The 17,043-nt window shown below is 47.1% G+C and overlaps 1 protein-coding gene across 9 annotated transcripts in view; it reads right to left on the bottom strand.

Annotated features, from left to right (window-relative positions):
• Positions 1–17,043, bottom strand: part of TSPOAP1 (TSPO associated protein 1) — a 66,378-nt gene that overhangs the window by 27,441 nt on the left and 21,894 nt on the right. For all 9 annotated transcript variants that reach the window (XR_014855825.1, XM_085078701.1, XM_085078704.1 and 6 more), the window contains exons 6-14: positions 13,479–13,586; positions 12,645–12,728; positions 11,890–11,979; positions 11,059–11,181; positions 10,077–10,181; positions 9,657–9,707; positions 3,430–3,613; positions 2,908–3,128; positions 599–708 (exon numbers count right to left, since the gene is read on the bottom strand). Coding sequence is in view for 8 of the 9 variants with exons in the window: in XM_085078701.1 (XP_084934827.1) it covers positions 599–708; positions 2,908–3,128; positions 3,430–3,613; positions 9,657–9,707; positions 10,077–10,181; positions 11,059–11,181; positions 11,890–11,979; positions 12,645–12,728; positions 13,479–13,586 (1,076 nt within the window). In the remaining variant the exon portion in view is untranslated. The remainder of the gene's footprint in view (positions 1–598; positions 709–2,907; positions 3,129–3,429; positions 3,614–9,656; positions 9,708–10,076; positions 10,182–11,058; positions 11,182–11,889; positions 11,980–12,644; positions 12,729–13,478; positions 13,587–17,043) is intronic.

Raw genomic sequence — 17,043 nt, 5'->3', positions numbered from 1 at the left:
CGTTTAATGTGCTTTTGTTGAGCTAAACCTGGACTGTACAGGAAATAACAGGTCTAAAAATATTCAATCATGGAAGGGTCTGAGTTGGAAGGGACCTTAGAGTGCACCTCATTCCATCCCCTTGCCATGGCAGAGACACCTTCCACTGTCCCAGGCTGCACTAAGCCCTGTCCAACCTGGCCTTAGACACTTCAAAGGATCCAGGGGCAGCCACAGCTTCTCTGGGCACCCTGTGCCAGGGCCTGCCCACCCTCACAGGGAACAATTCCTTCCCAATATTCCATCTCTCCCTGCTCTCTGGCAGTGGGAAGCCATTCCCTGTGTCCTGTCCCTCCATCCCTTGTCCCAAGTCCCTCTCCAGCTCCCCCAGAGCCCCTTTAGGCACTGGAAATAGCTCTAAGGTCTCCCCAGGGCCTTCTCTTCTTCAGGCTACACACCCCCAGCTCTCCCAGAGTGAAAATCCCATGGAGAAATAAAATACAAAGCCTAACCTAGTATTATCCACTCCTAACAGTGGTGAATCCTAGAGAAGTGTGAAGTAGGGAAGTATGGATAACCTGTGTAACTTCACAGAGCACAAGCAATGATCCCTCAGTACCTGTATCGGGCTAAGAACACCTGGAGCTTTGCAGGGCCTTGGCTGCCTGGCTCTGGCATGAGGGAGATGCTGTCCACATCCAATTCTTCCATCTCACTTGCAGTGTCCACCTGAAAGTGTTAAAGACAAGGATCTGAGTAAATGAACTCTCAAAGTGTTTGTACACAGTGAACACATCCTCTAAGCTCGTGGCTGGTGGCAGTCTGGCTTCTGCACTAAGGACCATCTGTAAGAATGACTTTTTATGTGAGGAAGTAGTAATAAGAGTCCCAAGCTGGAGCTTCAGGGCTTCCAGTCAGACATTAGGGAAAACTCTTTGCCCAGGTGGGTGATGCAGCCTTGGGAACAGATCCCACTGAGCTGGGGAATCTCCATCCTTGAAGAACCTGTAGCCTCAGCTCAGCAAAGCCACAGCCACACTGATCCAGTGCTGGTGACAGTCCCACAGGATCAGGAGATTGGACTAGAGGCTCTGGAGACCTCTTCCACCCCACACAGCCATAATTCACTATATTGATTTCTTGCTACCTCTAAATGGTACTTGTCCCTGTGTGCAACACAAATGTCAACCTGAACAAAGGAGCTCTGCTGGATGTTGAGGTCTTTAACTGTTTCTGTGCTCTCCAACACCTGTAAATTTTCTGTATGATGTCTGTGTGCTTCAGACAGAGCTTTGGTTGAAATTTTTGGTTTTAGTTGGCTCTGCTAACAGCACATGCTGAATAAAAAAGTACAAGAGGCAGGGCAGGAAGCTCCCTATTCCTGCTACAGCCTCTCCCATTCCAGCCAGCAGCTCCTTCTGCACTTCCCAAGATGAAGGCTGCATCCTCAAGGCATTTGGTGCCTACTGGTGATGCACATTTGAGAAAGTTCTCTCAGCTTTTTTGATTCCAGTGAAATTTCTGGATTTTACATCCAGTGGCAATGGGTTGTATAATGCAACTCTACTTCTTGAGGCAAAGCACTCCCTGGGGCTTGTCTGAAATTGGTGCCAATGAACCAATTCAAGCTGCCTTTTTAAAGGAGACCTCAAGGCAAAAGTATTTTTGATGTAGACCCACTGCAGGCACAGAACAAAAAGCATTTTTCCTAATACATGAAGTGCCAGAATTAATCTCAGAAATAGTTCAGAGCATCTTTTCAAGGTACTGTATTCCTTGTAATGCAATCCTGCCCCATGTCCTTGGAGAAAAAACACCTCTAACACCCAAATGTTACAGGGCTTTTAGTAGCCTGGGATGTTCCCAGAACTATGTTTTGTGGAAGTCAAACACTCCAGACAGTGTCTCTTTTCCAAGGATCCCACACTGATCCAGGCACTTATCTCTCCAGGGAGGCATTTAGTCCAAGCTTTCTCTTGAACTAAAAAGTTGGCATTTCTGCTGCTACAGAATTGCTAACAGTTCCATACCTGTTCTTCTCCAGGTGTGACCTTCACTTTGTCTCTGCCCACGGCACTTCCCAGAGCTCTTACACTGCTGGAGGCTCTGCCTGGCACTGCAGCAGCCCTTTGTTGTGGGTGTCCTCATCTGGGCACCTCAGCACTTCAGTGGTTTGAGTGCTCAGGAAACTCCTAAACAGCAAAAGGTGCCCCCCAGGCCATCCCACCCAGCCCTGCTCACAGCACTGCTCAGCCCTAAACTGTCCCCTCAAGTGATGCACAGCAGACAGCATCAACCCCTGCTCTGGTGAAAAACATCACCACAAAAGGGCTCCTGGGGAAGAGAAGCAACAACCATTGAGGAGATCTTGGTGACACACAAACAAGCAAAGCCCTGTTAGTTCCATCCCTCTTAGCACAAACTTGGCATCTTCTCATGGTTTCTTTTACCAAGTAAAATCTTAGTAACTAAAAACACCAGATAAGAAGTTTGAGTTTCTCAACCACAGCTCAAGGCCAAAAATAGTCTGGACACAGTATCTGCCCATGCTAAAAATGCCAGTTTGTAGCCTTTATGCATCTTATTGGCAGCTGAGAAGCCACAAGAAGCTCAGCAAGAGCTATCTCACACTTCCCATCCCACTCCTTCTCCAAGCTCCTAGGCACTGTCTAACCAGTTGTTTCCTTCCTCAAGCCTAGCAATGTATTCAAATGAGCTTTACAGACATGGGCTCCAAGGTAATTTCAGTGTTTTCCTACAGCTCTTCTCTTGTTTTTCCAATTTTCTTCAGGCAGCCAGAAGAGAATACATACAATCTTACTGATGAATGCATGTGATCTTACTGGGAATGAATGCAACTTTACTGGTGCTCTCAGCAATGCACTTACTCCCTTCTGGCTGGAAAGCAAAGGGAACTCCCATACTGACCTCTGGAGTTGGGCAGGATTTTGGGCTGTTGTGCATGGATTCTGATTTTGAAGAGCTGGACAGAGATTCCCCTTTCTTGGATTGTTTCTGAGCACTGGTGGGAGCAGCTGGGGAGCCCATGGTGGTGTCTGGCCCCCGCTGGGATGGTTCCAGATCATCATTCCCTTCATTGTGAACCTTCTTTGTGCTCTGGTGAGGGAGCAAGCCAGGAACAGCTGATTCTGCAATAAAATCAGCTGTCCATTAGTTACAGCCACAGGCAGGATACAGGATCAGCAATGAGCATCCCAGGGAGCAGCCCAAGTCTCTACAAACATGCCTCATTCAACAGACCAGACACCCTGGGCTCTCCTTACCCACAGAAACACCAAGTTCTCTTTACAAAATGACCCAAAAGCATTTACAACAGAGACACAGATACCAAAATTACACCAGACGTTTGCATTATCTCTTTTAACCCTTTTCATTTACATAAATATCAACTCATTTGTCAAAAGCCCCTCAGGCATGTCCAGCAATTACCCTTCTCCCAGCGGGGCTGCGGGGTGGAGCTGCACAGAGCAAGGGGCAGCTCTGAAGTCACCAGAGTGGAGGTGAGCAGGTCGATTTTTCCTGTTTGAAGCCGGAATTGTTGGAGCTCCTGGGACAGGAGGCTGAACTGCTCGGTCTGACTGCGACACTGGTCTTCCAGGTCCTTCACTCGGGCCTGCCAGGAGAGAACAAGGTGAGGAACAAAGCCCTGTGGAAACACTGAGGTTGCAAAACAGGATTTGCCTTTGCTGCATCACTTCCCAGACTTCAAGGAGCTAAAGGATGCTTTTAAATGCCCTGCCCAGGAACAGGCATTGGAAACTGGCAGCTTCACACCTCTAGTTATCTTTGAAAAGCTGAGGCTCATTATCTCTGAGGAAGCTGGCTGCAAACTCCATTAGGATTTATCCCTAAAATGCTGGGTTTGAACTTCAATATCCTCTCCCAGCCCTGCATGAGACCAGATGAGGTAAGTCAGAGATAAATAAGACTTAAAAAGATTCAAAAGGCTTTGTGAGGTTTTTGGAGCATTAAAATCATTTCTCCAAAAGGAACTGCTCTCCCAATCTTGTCCATCACAAGAGGCTCCAGCAAGCTCCCAAAACCTTACTCTGCCCTCCCCCCAGTTTTGGGCAGCACTACCAATTGTCCCTCCAGACCCTGGCTCCTCCAGGCACTAGGAAGGGCAGAAAGCACCCTGGCCCATGTCACAGAGCTCTCCTTTGATGTGGGAAGCCCACACACTTTCCCCCCAGCTCCTACAGGGAGGATTTGCTCCAGGCAAATGCATGCTGAGGACAAGAAAGCTACAGCTCAGCAAGATGAGGTGCCAAGGAGCCTTGGGGAAATATTATGGAGAGGGAAGGACACGTTCCTGCTAGAGAACAATCTGTATTTTCCCATATTCTCGTTTTACCATCTCTAGAACTTCCCCTTACAAAATACTGCTGATTCCTGGCTGTCCTTACACATCCCCATATTCCTCCAGGCTGTAGGCAGATCAGTCCCCAGGTGATTGCAACTGCTCCTTTCCCTCCTCTCAGTTTTTTTGTAGGTAAGATGCACCAAAACAGATGACTGCACTGCGCTCTTCAAAATTTTCCATTCCACAAAATGTGTTCGAAGTGATTTTTTCTCCTTCCAACTCAAAAAATAAATGACACCTTGAAATATTACGTGACACAGTCTGGGTTTTTAAGCAGCTCTAAAAATAACATTTCTGACCTGGAAAAAACTCTCTCTGTGGTTTCAGAGTAACACAAAACCTTGGTAGACACTCCCTAAGGATTTAGGAGACTCATAGGTTTTTATTTCACTGTGACATATGTGTTTTAGGTGTTTCAGTTTATTACTTGTTCCCTCCACATGTCCAAAGGTGCTCTCAGGCTTTAAGAAAAGCCTGGTGAAGTCTCTGAAGTTTGGCAAGAACTGTGTCTGAACTGAAATCAGATGCCAGGAGTAACTTCCAGACGTGTCTGTGTTATTCACTCGCTCAGAAACAACTCCTTGTTTCTTAAGTCATGTTGCTCAGGATTCTCCTGCCGTTATTTTGAATTTACTTACAGTCTGGATTTTTCACATAGGTACTTCTCCCCTACACATTACATCTAAATAGAATAGAAAATGTTCTCAGCAGTAAGAACAGCTGCACTGGATCAAAGGAGAGCTTCCTCAAGTTCAACATCCATCCCTGATCCCACCCTGGGACACAGCCTACGACAACAGCCAGGTACAGAATGACTGCAGGACCAGAGAGGGATTTCCTGTTTTCTCTGGAGACATGAGCCAGCAGATGCATCTGGATATTGTGTTTAACAGCCTCATAATAGCACCTTGTCCTGCAAATCCATACACCACAGTTTAAATCCATTTACACTGGTGGCCAAGCCATCAGCCTGGATAATTCACAGTTTAATTCTAAGACACCTAATTAGTCAGGTGTCTTTTAAATCTGTTATTCCAAAGCACATGCAAACATCCCTTTAAGTACTACTGCCACATCATACACAACATGTACTTCTAGCAGCTACTTGCAGGGGATCAGACAGCTGGGAAGCAGCAGGTTTCCAGGGCAGTGCTGGGGGGCAAGAGGATAAGGAAGGGGAGGATGTGGCCCAGAGGTTCAAGGAACCAGCTGGAATCAAGCTCTAGACACAGAGAAGATTTCTGTGTCTATGCACAACCCAAAATGAGGAGAAAGAGGAGCCTCCCACAAGTGGGACTGGATTTCCAGAAGAGGCTGCAAGAGCAGGAGCAGAGCTTGGTGGGGTCAGTTTAACAACCAATTCAAGAACTGATTTTCCACACCCAACCACCACCAGCTCAGCCCCATCCTCTAAGACATTCTCCTTCTTGTCTGGTCTGTTCCACTTCTCCAGCTCATGCTCTCTTTTCAGATGTCCCTTGTTCCCTTTCTCCATATCTTCTGCGATGTATTTTTGAGATCAGAGAATCCACAATTGGCTAGAAGGGAATTCTACAGGGTTGCAGTCCAAGTTCTTGCTAAAAGCAGGGCTGATGCCAAAGGAATTAAAGGAACATCCATAACTCCACATCAATGTGGGTGCAACTTCCACAGGATGTGGGCATACCCCAATAAAGTCCTTTACTGAGAGTTCCCAACATTTCACCTGATTTTTTGACCAGACTTGCAGCTGATATTTTTATTAAAAATCCCCCATCTCCAACCCTGCACCTCCTGGCCCAGCAGGGAATTCTGAGCCCACCACTGGGCATGTTTAGCCCCTTCTCCCTCTCCTCCATGTGCCTTTGAACAGTCAGTGTTACCTGCACTTCATCTCTCCATTCCTCCTGAAATCCCTGCCAGACTGGAAGGTTTTAAAGCAGTTTTCTACCAGCTACAAACCCCAGCATTTCTATACCAGCCTTCTTTCCAAATCATCTGTGAACAGGACAGCTAGCACAGTTCCCAGGCTGGAACTTCATTAGTTACTACCTCTTCTGGGAAAACTATTATCCACAATCTTCCCATCTTCCACCCAATAACAAAGCAACCACGACCTGTCTTCTTCTCCATGACACTCATTTGCAGTGAAGTCACCACTGCCTTTGGGGTTTGAATGAAACCCTTCACTCTTGGACTGCAAGTATTTCCCAAAAGACATTTAAACGTGGAGAAGGAACACACAGCTGGACAATTCTAAAAATCTGGAAGTGCCAAAAAAAGAAGCTCCTAACTCTAATTGGTCATGAAAGCAAAGCACTTCAAGAGAAAAGCAGCTGCTCCATCAAACTCGTAGTGGGAGTTCCTTTAATTACATTTATTTTTTGGCAGTCACTCTTGCAATCTTTTCCAGAGTATAGTTGAAACAAGGATATCAAGCAACTGTCAAAGTCAGGACAGAGGGGAAAATGTCCTGTTTGACAGGATTATAGCAGTACCTGCATGCAATCCAAAGTACTCTGGGAGCAAGAAGAAAAGCAAAGAGAGATATCAAACCACATCAGCAGTTACACTACAACACTCTGCCAAAGACAACCCAACCCTCAGTCTGAATGAAATTGTTTTCTCACCAACTTCCAGTGTCTGCCTTGCTCCATACTGAGATTCCCACCTCATTCCCAGAAGCATCTGCTTGCCAAACAAAAGCCAAATCCCACACACTAAACGCATGAATAAGATAACCAGGCACTCTTTGAAGGCCTCCAAATCACAGTGTGCTTTGAGATAAATGACAGTATGCTTAGAGTGGCTGCTGAATTTCAAGTCCCCTTTTCCCAGCACATTGCACCCACCCATAAAATCAATGGAAAGCACATTTTGTGTCCAGACTTTTCCCCAGGTCTGAGACCACGCAGTGCTGGGAACCAAGGCACAGCTCAGAATGTGCCTGTGACAGGATGTGGAGCAGCTGACAGCCTGCTCACTCCTGCATCCTGCTCCTAGGTCAGGGAAAACAAGCAAAGTTGAGCTCTGGTCACCTTGTTTCCCAAAGAAATTGGATTCCTGGAATCCTGGAATCCTGGAAGGAGGTTGTCTTCTTTGGCATCCATGCAGTGCCAAAGGCAGTTGAAATCTTGTCTCATGTACTTTGGAACCACTGAACTCCCTCATCCCAATGACCATAACCCTCATGGTTTTCTTCCTAAGCTGAGATGGTGTTTCTATCTATGTCATTCCTGCACACACCCCATTCCATACTCTCCTAACTCCTCCCACTGCCTTATCTCAGAACTACAGAGCACCTGAGGCTGAAGGAGATCACCTGGAGCACCAGGATCACCTGATCCAAGCCCTCAGCTCAGAGCAGGGGTGGCTGCTGAGAGCTCTGTCCAGTTCTGAACACCTCCAAGGAGGGACATTCCACTTATGACAATCATGGGACTGAACTCTTCAAATAGGAAAAAGGGCTATGCTAATTCTTCATTAATATCACCTCAAAAAGCAATTAAAGCACGTGTAAAAATGACCATAGACAGTACAGGAACCTCAAACCCCCTAATTCTGATATGCACTGATTTCTGGAATCACTCTGATTATAGTTAAGTAATTTAAATCACTGTTGCTCCACATTAATGGAGAATTAAAAACTGGCTTTTAATGACAATTTCTCTTTTTTTGGTCTACTTCACAAAATTCAGGGTCAGGTTCAAAGGGGCTCTGAGAAACCTGGTCTAGTGGAAAGTGTCCCTGCCCACAGCAGGAGGTGGAACTGGATGAACTTTAAGGTCCCTTCCAATCCCAACCATTCCATGATTCTGGGATCTCTGTAGCAGTAACGTGAAAGCAAGAATAGTTAAGAGGTAAGGCCCTTGCAGAACATGACCAGCCCCTCAAACACAGGACAAGAGGACTGTCCCTTTCTTCCTTTGCACAGGAGATGTCTGGTTTAAACCTAAGTAGCCTCTCCAACCCTTCACTGAGTTAGTTCAGACAATGCTTGGCAAGCATCACAGAATCATCAAATCCCAGAATGGTTTGGGCTGGAAGAGATCTTAAAGCTCATCTTGTTCCATGGGCAGGGATGCCTTTCACTAGACCAGGTTGCTCCAACATGGCCTTGAAACAGAGCCCTCCCTTCCCCTAAAGGCTGCTCAGAACCCAGCTAAACACCAGCTGATGCAGAGCAGCACCTCTATCAGCTCATCCCATCTCTGCAGTCAAAAGCAGAGGTGCCCAAAGGGATGTGGCAAAGGGACAACACATAATGTCACATCCCACAACACTCACCCAGTCTGCAACATTTCAATCCTGTTCAGCAGCCCAGCACTCCTGGGCTCTACAGCTCAGACACTGGCCAGGCCCCCTCCAAAGTTGGTGTTATTTGCAATCATGGAGCAATCTCCTCCATCAAGGACACTTCCCATCTGGATCAACAATCCCGAGCTCCCTAGAGCCCCAGAGCTGCACAGCAGCAGGCACGGGGAGTTCAGCATGACATCCCTGACTGTTTGTCACCACTGGAGACAGGACCATGGCCCCAGGGACAGATCTCACTGTTTGGGTGTACAGTGAGACCTTCTGCTCATCTCAGATGTTTCAGTGCTCAGAAAACCTGTGAGAGATCAGAAAATGCTCCCCTTGCCACCACACCACACCTGACCCAACCCTCTGGCAGTCACTAATCACCACATCAAGTTCTAGGGTTTGGTGCTGTGTCTTTGCAGCTCCAGGAATCCAAGGTTTTCTCCAAAGTCACCCTGGCAGACACTGAGCTGATGCACATCAACCCCAAAGCAGTGCTGAGCACATCTGCTGGGCTGCACTGTTACACTGTCAGCCACCAGGCTAAGCACATTCCCTGAGCATGTCAGAGCAAATGGGACAAGGGAAGCCTCAAGTTTCACCACTCCTTCTGCTCAAGCAAAGGCCACATTTTTCCTATTTTTCCCTACCAAAACGAAGAGAGAACACATACACAAGAGAAATTTTAAATCCCGTGGACACAAGTATTCTCCTTTCACACCATGCTGGAAAATGGAGCAGGCAGATCTGAGTTTGATTACTTAATGCATCCCTAAAAGAGCTTTTGGGCACAATCTGAATGAAGTAACCTATCTGAGGACTGAGCAGGTCAGGATTTAATTCCCCAATCTTTGACCCAAATATTACTTTCACTACAGCAACATGTTGCAGCTGATCAAGACATTACAGCATTTTGCTAAAGAACAACCAAAACCCAGGGCATCCAAACTGATATTATAAACAAAAGGTACCAAATCTGCAGCCACTAATCCCTCATTTCCTTCTCTCTTACCTCTAGAAGTTGTACTGCTCCCTCATGTTCCCTTCTTGCCTCTGCCTGTGCCTAAGGAAAAATAAGGAAGGGGGTAAATCAGAAAGCAGCCAACAGGAGCTCATTTTCATTGTCATCCCACCTTAGCAGTCCATTGTAGATTGGAGCACAGGTCGGGTGAGGAGCAGCTCAGGGAGCTGATCCTGGAGAAAAGGATGCTCAGGGGGACCTTCTGGCTCTCTACAATTCCCTGACAGAAGGGTCCAGCCAGGTGGGGGTTGGGCTCTGCTTCCAGGGAACAAGGGGAAATGGCCTCAAGCTTGCAAGGGAAGGTTTAGATTGGATATAGGGAGCATTTCTACCTGCTCCATGCACACCTCCAAGGAAACAAGGTGGAGGAATGCATTCAGAGAGGAACCTGTCCCCTGTCACACCACATACCTGCTGCAAGCGCCGCACCTCCTCCTGCTTCTCCTGCAGGACTAGCAGTGCTTCCTTGTGCTCCACTTCCAGCTGCTGCCTCCGCTCAGCCACATTTCTCATGTGCTGCAGGACAAGGCACACACAGCTGAGGGGTGACACTGATGCCTGATGGCTGTCTTTCCTTTTTATACCCTTTCCCTTTCCTTGCACCCTTCACAAACACTCCTTGTACCTTAGCCCTACATGTTTATAATTCCTGTACTCTGATATTTAGCTTAGTTTGGGCTTCTCTGGGGGGGAAGATGAAACATTCATAACTATCTCAGAACTAGAGGTTCCAACCTTGGACAGAGCCTCCTCTCTGGAACATGTTTTTATAAACTAGGCTGTAGTCTCACTTGGGGGATCATTAGAATAGGAGGACAATTGCTTCATTTGTTAAGTTTCTCACTGGGGGATTTTAGGTAGATATGCTAATCTGTGAGGTCCATAAATTGTACACACATTGTACACAGGGTGCTGCTTGGTGTGCTTCCACCTTTGATGAGTTGTGCACCAAAGGATCCTATTAAACCAAGGGAATTCCCTTTTCCCTATACTGCTGTGTCTGCCTCTCATTTTCACCAGCTTTAAGGCATCAACACTACTGAAACCCTGTCCTGTGTTCTACCAACTGCCATGAAGCCAAACCATGGCCTGTATCTCACATCATCATTGCACAGAGGAGAAAGTAAGAAATTCCCATCACAAGGCAGAGCAGCACAGTCAAAGAAAACCCTTAAATCAGTGACAGTCACTTTATCTCCCACCCAAATCCCTGAAGCAGCCTTTCCAAAGCACCTCTCCCCACTTTGGAAAGCCCTGTTCCACGATCCTGCAGAAGCAGAATTCCCAGTGGAAGCACAGAGCCAAAGGAATGATCAAAAAGGGCAAAGAGACAACAAGTGCCATCCAAAGGCAGGAATAGGACAGTCCTTCCAGCCATGTGGATCCTACTGACCTTCAGCACCTGCTCTAGATTCTCCAGCTTGGTTTGGAGTCCTTGATTCGTCTGAATTACTGAATCCCGTTCCTTTGTCACCAAAACAACCTGCAGTTTCAGGTCAGCATTCTCAGATTCAACCTGAAGAGAAAGGATTTTCAGCGAGCACAAAGCAGCCCCAGGTATTCCTTTTATAAATAACAGAGACTAATTTGTTTCTGTGCTTTCTGCTGGCAATGATGCCAAAATCAGGAGCCTCCTTCCCCTCTGGTTTTCATTTAAAACAAATAAATGAGCATTTGTATCAGGCCTCAATGTGTAACACTTCATTTGCACACTGCTTCTCCCCCCAAACACATCTCCCCTCCCTGTTTGCAAGGAGGAAGGGACTGGGATAGAACAGGCTACATGATGAAGAGATAAAAAAAATAAGCACAAAGGTCTGTAAGCATTTTTAATCCTACACGGTGGGATTAAACAGAGAACAGGACAGAAAATTCAGCAGCCTGCTGAAATTATCCTTGCCTTCTCCATTTACCACAAGGAATTTTTGGTTCCAGGGTACACTATGGCTTGATGACTACCAGTAGTGCAAGAAAAGACAAATATTTCCACTTCCAACAGTGATTAAATATGTGGGAAGCCTTATGCATGGTGGCAAATTGTTACATGGGACTGACAAATGTCTTTCTAACTCTTGTGCATTACATTTGTCCAGAGAAGAAGCTGGCAACAGAAGCCCAGATCAGCACATGACCATAACTGAGGTGACAGCTTGAGAACAGAATGTTCTTCTCAGCAGAGTTTTGCAGAAGCTAATGCTCCACCTGCCAAAGACACTGTTTTTACCTGTCCTGCCCACCCAGCCTTCTCATTCAGCTGCAGGTTCTCTTCGGCCAGTCGTGCATTTTCACTCTGCACCTCCTGCAGCTGGATCTCCTGTCCAGAAAGAGGGGGAATTACCACACCAAGGCCTTCCATCTAACTCCCCCAAATTATCCTGCAGAGCAGCCCCACTGCTGAGGAAACCCTGGCAGTGTGGGATGCTGGTGGGATGCTGCTTGACCAGTGAGCAGCACTGCTCCAACAGAGCCCAGCCCTGAGACAGACGATGGTGTTGGACCTAGATGACCTCTAAGGTCCCTTCCAACCCAAATCAGTCTGTGATCTCTTAAGCAAAGCTAAGCAGAAACAGAAGGGAGAAATCCACATGCTCTGCTAGGACCTGCAAAACCTCCCTGGAATTAAACAGGATTTCTGCCAGCAAGTAAGAAGTACAAAAAAAATGACAGTGGGATGGTGTTACTACTACCTCATTACTTGTCTGGGGTGATTGTGAAAATGGTTAAGTAGCTCCACAAATTAGCAAAGGCCATGGAATTTCATCCAGTGATTTATATAAACGAACAACTGGTAGCTGAAAAACTAAATAAACAATCCGAGCCTCAAGGGCTGGAGACCAAAATTTGTGACACTGTTCAAATAAACAGAAACACTGGTGATTCCTCATTAAGACAAACTGAAGAGAATCCAAGAGAGGCACACAGCAACTTAGCTCCTCCTCTCCCACTATGCTCATAACAGTAGGCAACAAGAATACTTACTAGTTCTTTGCATCTTTTATGCTTTTTCCTCACTTCATGCTCAAGGTTTTCACATTTTTTGCGCTTTTTCTTGAGTTCAACTTCCTGCACAAAACAAGCAGAAGTAGATCAGCAAGTCCACACTCTTACAATGCATGTGAAACTCAAGCCCAGCCTGTCAGACCTTGTGCTGTATTATTTATTTTTTTATTAAAATTTCTGTGACAAACTTAAACAATGTAGAAACCAGGGGAGATTCTTCTGAAAGGTAGTAAAACCAAAAAATGAAACTATTCCCCTCTTCCACAAGCCTTTAGTCTGGAGACAGGTCTGTTCCCACTTGCACAGACTGTTCCAGTTTATCCAGAACAGAACAGAGGACAAGGTATGGGGGACAAAACAACAGAGCTGTATAAAATTTTCACCTTTAAACACCAGCTGTGCTATTTTAGCTCCTATTCTAATTCCACCTAACAGAGCACAGACATCCTCTTTATCTGCAGCTACTCCCTGCTCCTCAGAGAAGAGCTGATAAACCTCCCTGTGAACTCTTCTAACTTGCTGGAATAATTCACATCTGTGCCCAGTGCAAATAAGTCTAAACCAAAACACAGCATGGAACCTACTGCCATGTTTCCCTCTCATTTGAATATTCCCCTGCCAGCCCACTCTGGAGCTGCAATACTCTCCATGCACATAGTCTGTGTTTTCCCACCAATTTCCCAAGCTTCCCACTTTTGCAGGGCAGCTGCACCTAAAAAGACTTCAGTCCCCAAAATCTCTACCTGGATTGCATGTGTGAAACCCCCAAGAGAAATAGTGCACTCCTTCCCCTGAACCAGGTTCACAACTCACCAGCTGCTGTACGTGTTTGCTGCTCTCCTGGCTTGTTATTGCATTTTTGGGAGGGAAATTTTCATGTCCTTCAGAGGCAGGTCCCAGTGGTTGCACACCTGGTTCCACCTGAAAGCAGAAGAGATGACAGAGACCTCAGGGACATTCAGGACTAGAGAGCACACCGAGGGAGAAGAGACCTTCCTGGCTGTACCACCCAGGAGAGCAATGGGGTGAACAGGAGAGCAATCAGGGAACTCCTGATCTCTGAGCTGCACCACTGGACATGGAGAAAGCTGGACACCATGCCAGGGATCTCCTGGAGCCCAGCACCAACCAGCCCAGCTTCACTGAAGCACCCCAAAGGAACAGTGGGCTCCTGGAAGCTCTCAGATCCAAGCTCCCATCTGTGCCTCACCTAATGATTCAAAGAGAGGCAGCATAACACCACCTTTCATGGCCCTCCCCAGAGTGACACAGAGAGGATGGTCCAAAGGGAGAACACAGCCCACAAAGGGCAGAAACCAGGGAAGACGTCAGAATCTAAAGGCAGGGAAAAGCAGACAAACACTACCATGAAATAAGCATCCCATCTCTGCTGGTAGCTGGGAAGGGCTGAAATGGCAGCAGTGCCGTGGCTTATGTGCCACCACCAAACCAGATGAAAGGAGGCACTTTTTATACACATTTGTACCCAGTTTTCTAACCAAATGACCTTTCATTTGGATCACAAACACACCTTAATCCTCTGAATTCTGGCACTCAACTGATACTTGACATTGTCTGCCAAGAGTAATCCTTGACTGCAGGGCAAGGACTCAGACACACAGAAGAAAAAGGGCCTTGATAAGGTTTTAAATATTCATTGTAAAGTTATTTTTGATAAAGATCTGTCCCTGAAATCTGTTGAAGATCATCAAAGCCAACCCATACAGCGAGAAAGCAGCAAGACTTTATGAAGGCATGTCAGCTTTAGCCTTCAGCTGACCTCTCCTCAGACATGGAATTCCTCACTTCACTCTGAACACCTTCAGTGCTGAGGCATCCATGGGATGAGGTCTGAGCTACCTTTAGAGCCAGTCATTAAGGCAGTGGTTAAGCACTATACCCAGGATGTGATTTCTAACCTGTTTTTGGCTTGAAAGACATAGTTTTTATCTACATCTATATTCATGGCTCTTCTGCTGAAAGCCTGAGAGCTCCAAGAGCTCACACTCAAGTCCAGGCTACCAAGGACTTTTCGTATTTTGCTACAAAGACAATTCTGAAATCACCTCCCACGTCAACCTCCTTCCCTACAATCCAAGGAATAAGGTTCACTGCAGAATCTGACAGTGTGAGCACCAATCATCACATGGAAACCTTGGGATCCTCCACCCAACCCATAGCACCTCACGAGTCCCAGCCCTTAGAAGCTTTCAGGAATGCTGTAAAATCTGTATTTAACTGAGGAATATCAACGTGGAAATGCTTCTGAGACTTTTTTTTTCAATCAACTTGCTCATACAAAGTTTCAGATCGGTATTTCAGAGAATTCCAGAACCACTGGGTTTGGAAAAGACCTCCAACACCATGGAGTCCAAGCTGTGCCCAATCCCTACCTTGTCACCAGCCCAGAGCACTGAGTGCCACATCCTTAGAGACCTCCAGGGATGGGGACTCCACCACCTACCAGAGCAGCTCCTTCCAGGGCCAAACAACCCTTTCCATAGAGAAACTCCTGCTGCTGTCCAACCTGAGCCTCCCCTGGCCCAGCCTGAGGCTGTTCCCTCTCCTCCTGTCCCTGTTCCCTGGCTCAGCCTGACCCCCTGGCTGTCCCCTCCTGTCAGCAGCTGTGCAGAGCCACAAGGTTCCCCTGAGCCTCCTTTGCTCCAGGCTGAGCTCCTTTCCCAGCTCTGTCAGCTGCTCCTGGGGCTCCAGCCCAGGGTGCTCTGTGGTACAGGGTGCAGCCAAGGGACTGGTAACAGCCTCCTCCTTTACCAGAGCTGTCAGACTTAGCCTTGCTGACTTATTTATCAGCCAGAAAATCTTGTGGCAGTGAGGACAGACTCTCCTGAGTCAGAGAAACAAAGCACATCCATGAGAAAAGCCATCTTGTCTGACAAAACCTGCAGGATCAGGTGAAAATCAAGGTATGGAAGGTCATACAAGGAAGGTAATGGCACAGCAGAGGGAAAAAAAAACCATCTGAGCATCCCTCTTCATCACAGAGAAATTTGGGCACCACTGGAGCAGAAATCTAAAGCTACGAAGAACAGAGCTGAGGACCTCTCTCAAACTGAACTGTCTCTAAGAACTGTGGAAGCCAACACAATGAACAGTAACAAACCACCAAGATTACATAACCTTCACCCCAGGGTTCAAAACCCCCTTTGGCATGAACTGAATCCCTCACTTCAGGAGGAACTGAATCAATTCGTGCAGAAAGTCACTTCTCCAACACTGCCTTAACACAAAATAACTGAAAAGTGGCAAATGCCATGCTATGAGAATATTCCAGAGTTTTAAGCATATTCCAGTAGACATCTGTAGAAAGACAGACCAATAAATTTGACACCAGTTCTGGACAAACTGATGGAAATCACAACAAAGGCAAATACTTAACAAAACCCAAACCAACTTATAAGGGGGGGGGGAGGGGAGTAAGGAAACATTAATGGATCTATAAAGAGTTTTTCTAAGATGTCAGCAAGTAAGTGGGTGAGGCAGATACAGCAGAAACCTGCTTGGGCACTCAGAAGACATTCAGCTGCAGTGCTTTAACAGGTGTCTGCAGCCACTGAGCCACCACAGGGCGAGGGGAGGGTTTTCTCCCAGCTAAATATTCAGTAAAAATGAAAGGGTTGAAAAAGAGTGAGCAGGAACTGTGCTCTGCAAGTACTGATGCAGCACAAACAAACAGTGACGAGGGCCTCGTGACACTGAGAGATTACAGAGACAAATGATGGTTTAACAGAACTCAGTGCTCAGACAAAAAGGTAAAGAGATCTTTTGGGAAAGGGAGAGAAGACTTCATTATGCCATCATATAAATCAATGCCACAGCGTCCGGGATGCTGCTTCTCCAACACAAAACTGACAGAGAAAACACACAAAGGAGGGAGACAAAGATTATGAACACTGAATAATGGAAGAGGCTGGAAAGAAACAAAAAAACGACTGAAGGAGAAGGGGTTATAAATCCAGGAGTGACTTAGAATGGACGGACAAGGAATGAATATTCAATACACGTGCTGTATGAGCCGAGGGGCAAAAAACGAGAGCAGCTGGTGGAGGGTGGGGAAGATGCGCAGGGATGTGGGATTCTACCGCGCTGAAAACTCGGGAAGAGACCGGGAAAACCCCCAGGAGCCAAATCCCCCAGAGCCAGCCGACCCGGAGCCTCCTGTCCCACCGGCCGGGGGGCTGAGGAGCTCAGAGGGGCACAGAGGGGCTCAGCGGGGCACAGCGGCACGCTCGGCCCGCCATACCAAGGCCCCATCCCGGCCTGACCGCGCTCGGCGGAGCCGCTCCCCGGAGAGCCTCGGGGCCGCCCGGCCCAGCCCGGCCCTACCTGCTAGCGGCACGGCCCCGGCAGACCCCCCGGC

The sequence above is a fragment of the Lichenostomus cassidix genome, chromosome 19 (assembly GCF_008360975.1).
Source record: "Lichenostomus cassidix isolate B80296 chromosome 19, HeHo_3.0, whole genome shotgun sequence".
NCBI lineage: Eukaryota > Metazoa > Chordata > Aves > Passeriformes > Meliphagidae > Lichenostomus > Lichenostomus cassidix.
The sequence above is the reverse complement of the archived record's forward strand: the minus strand, read 5'-3'. Positions and strand labels throughout refer to the sequence as shown.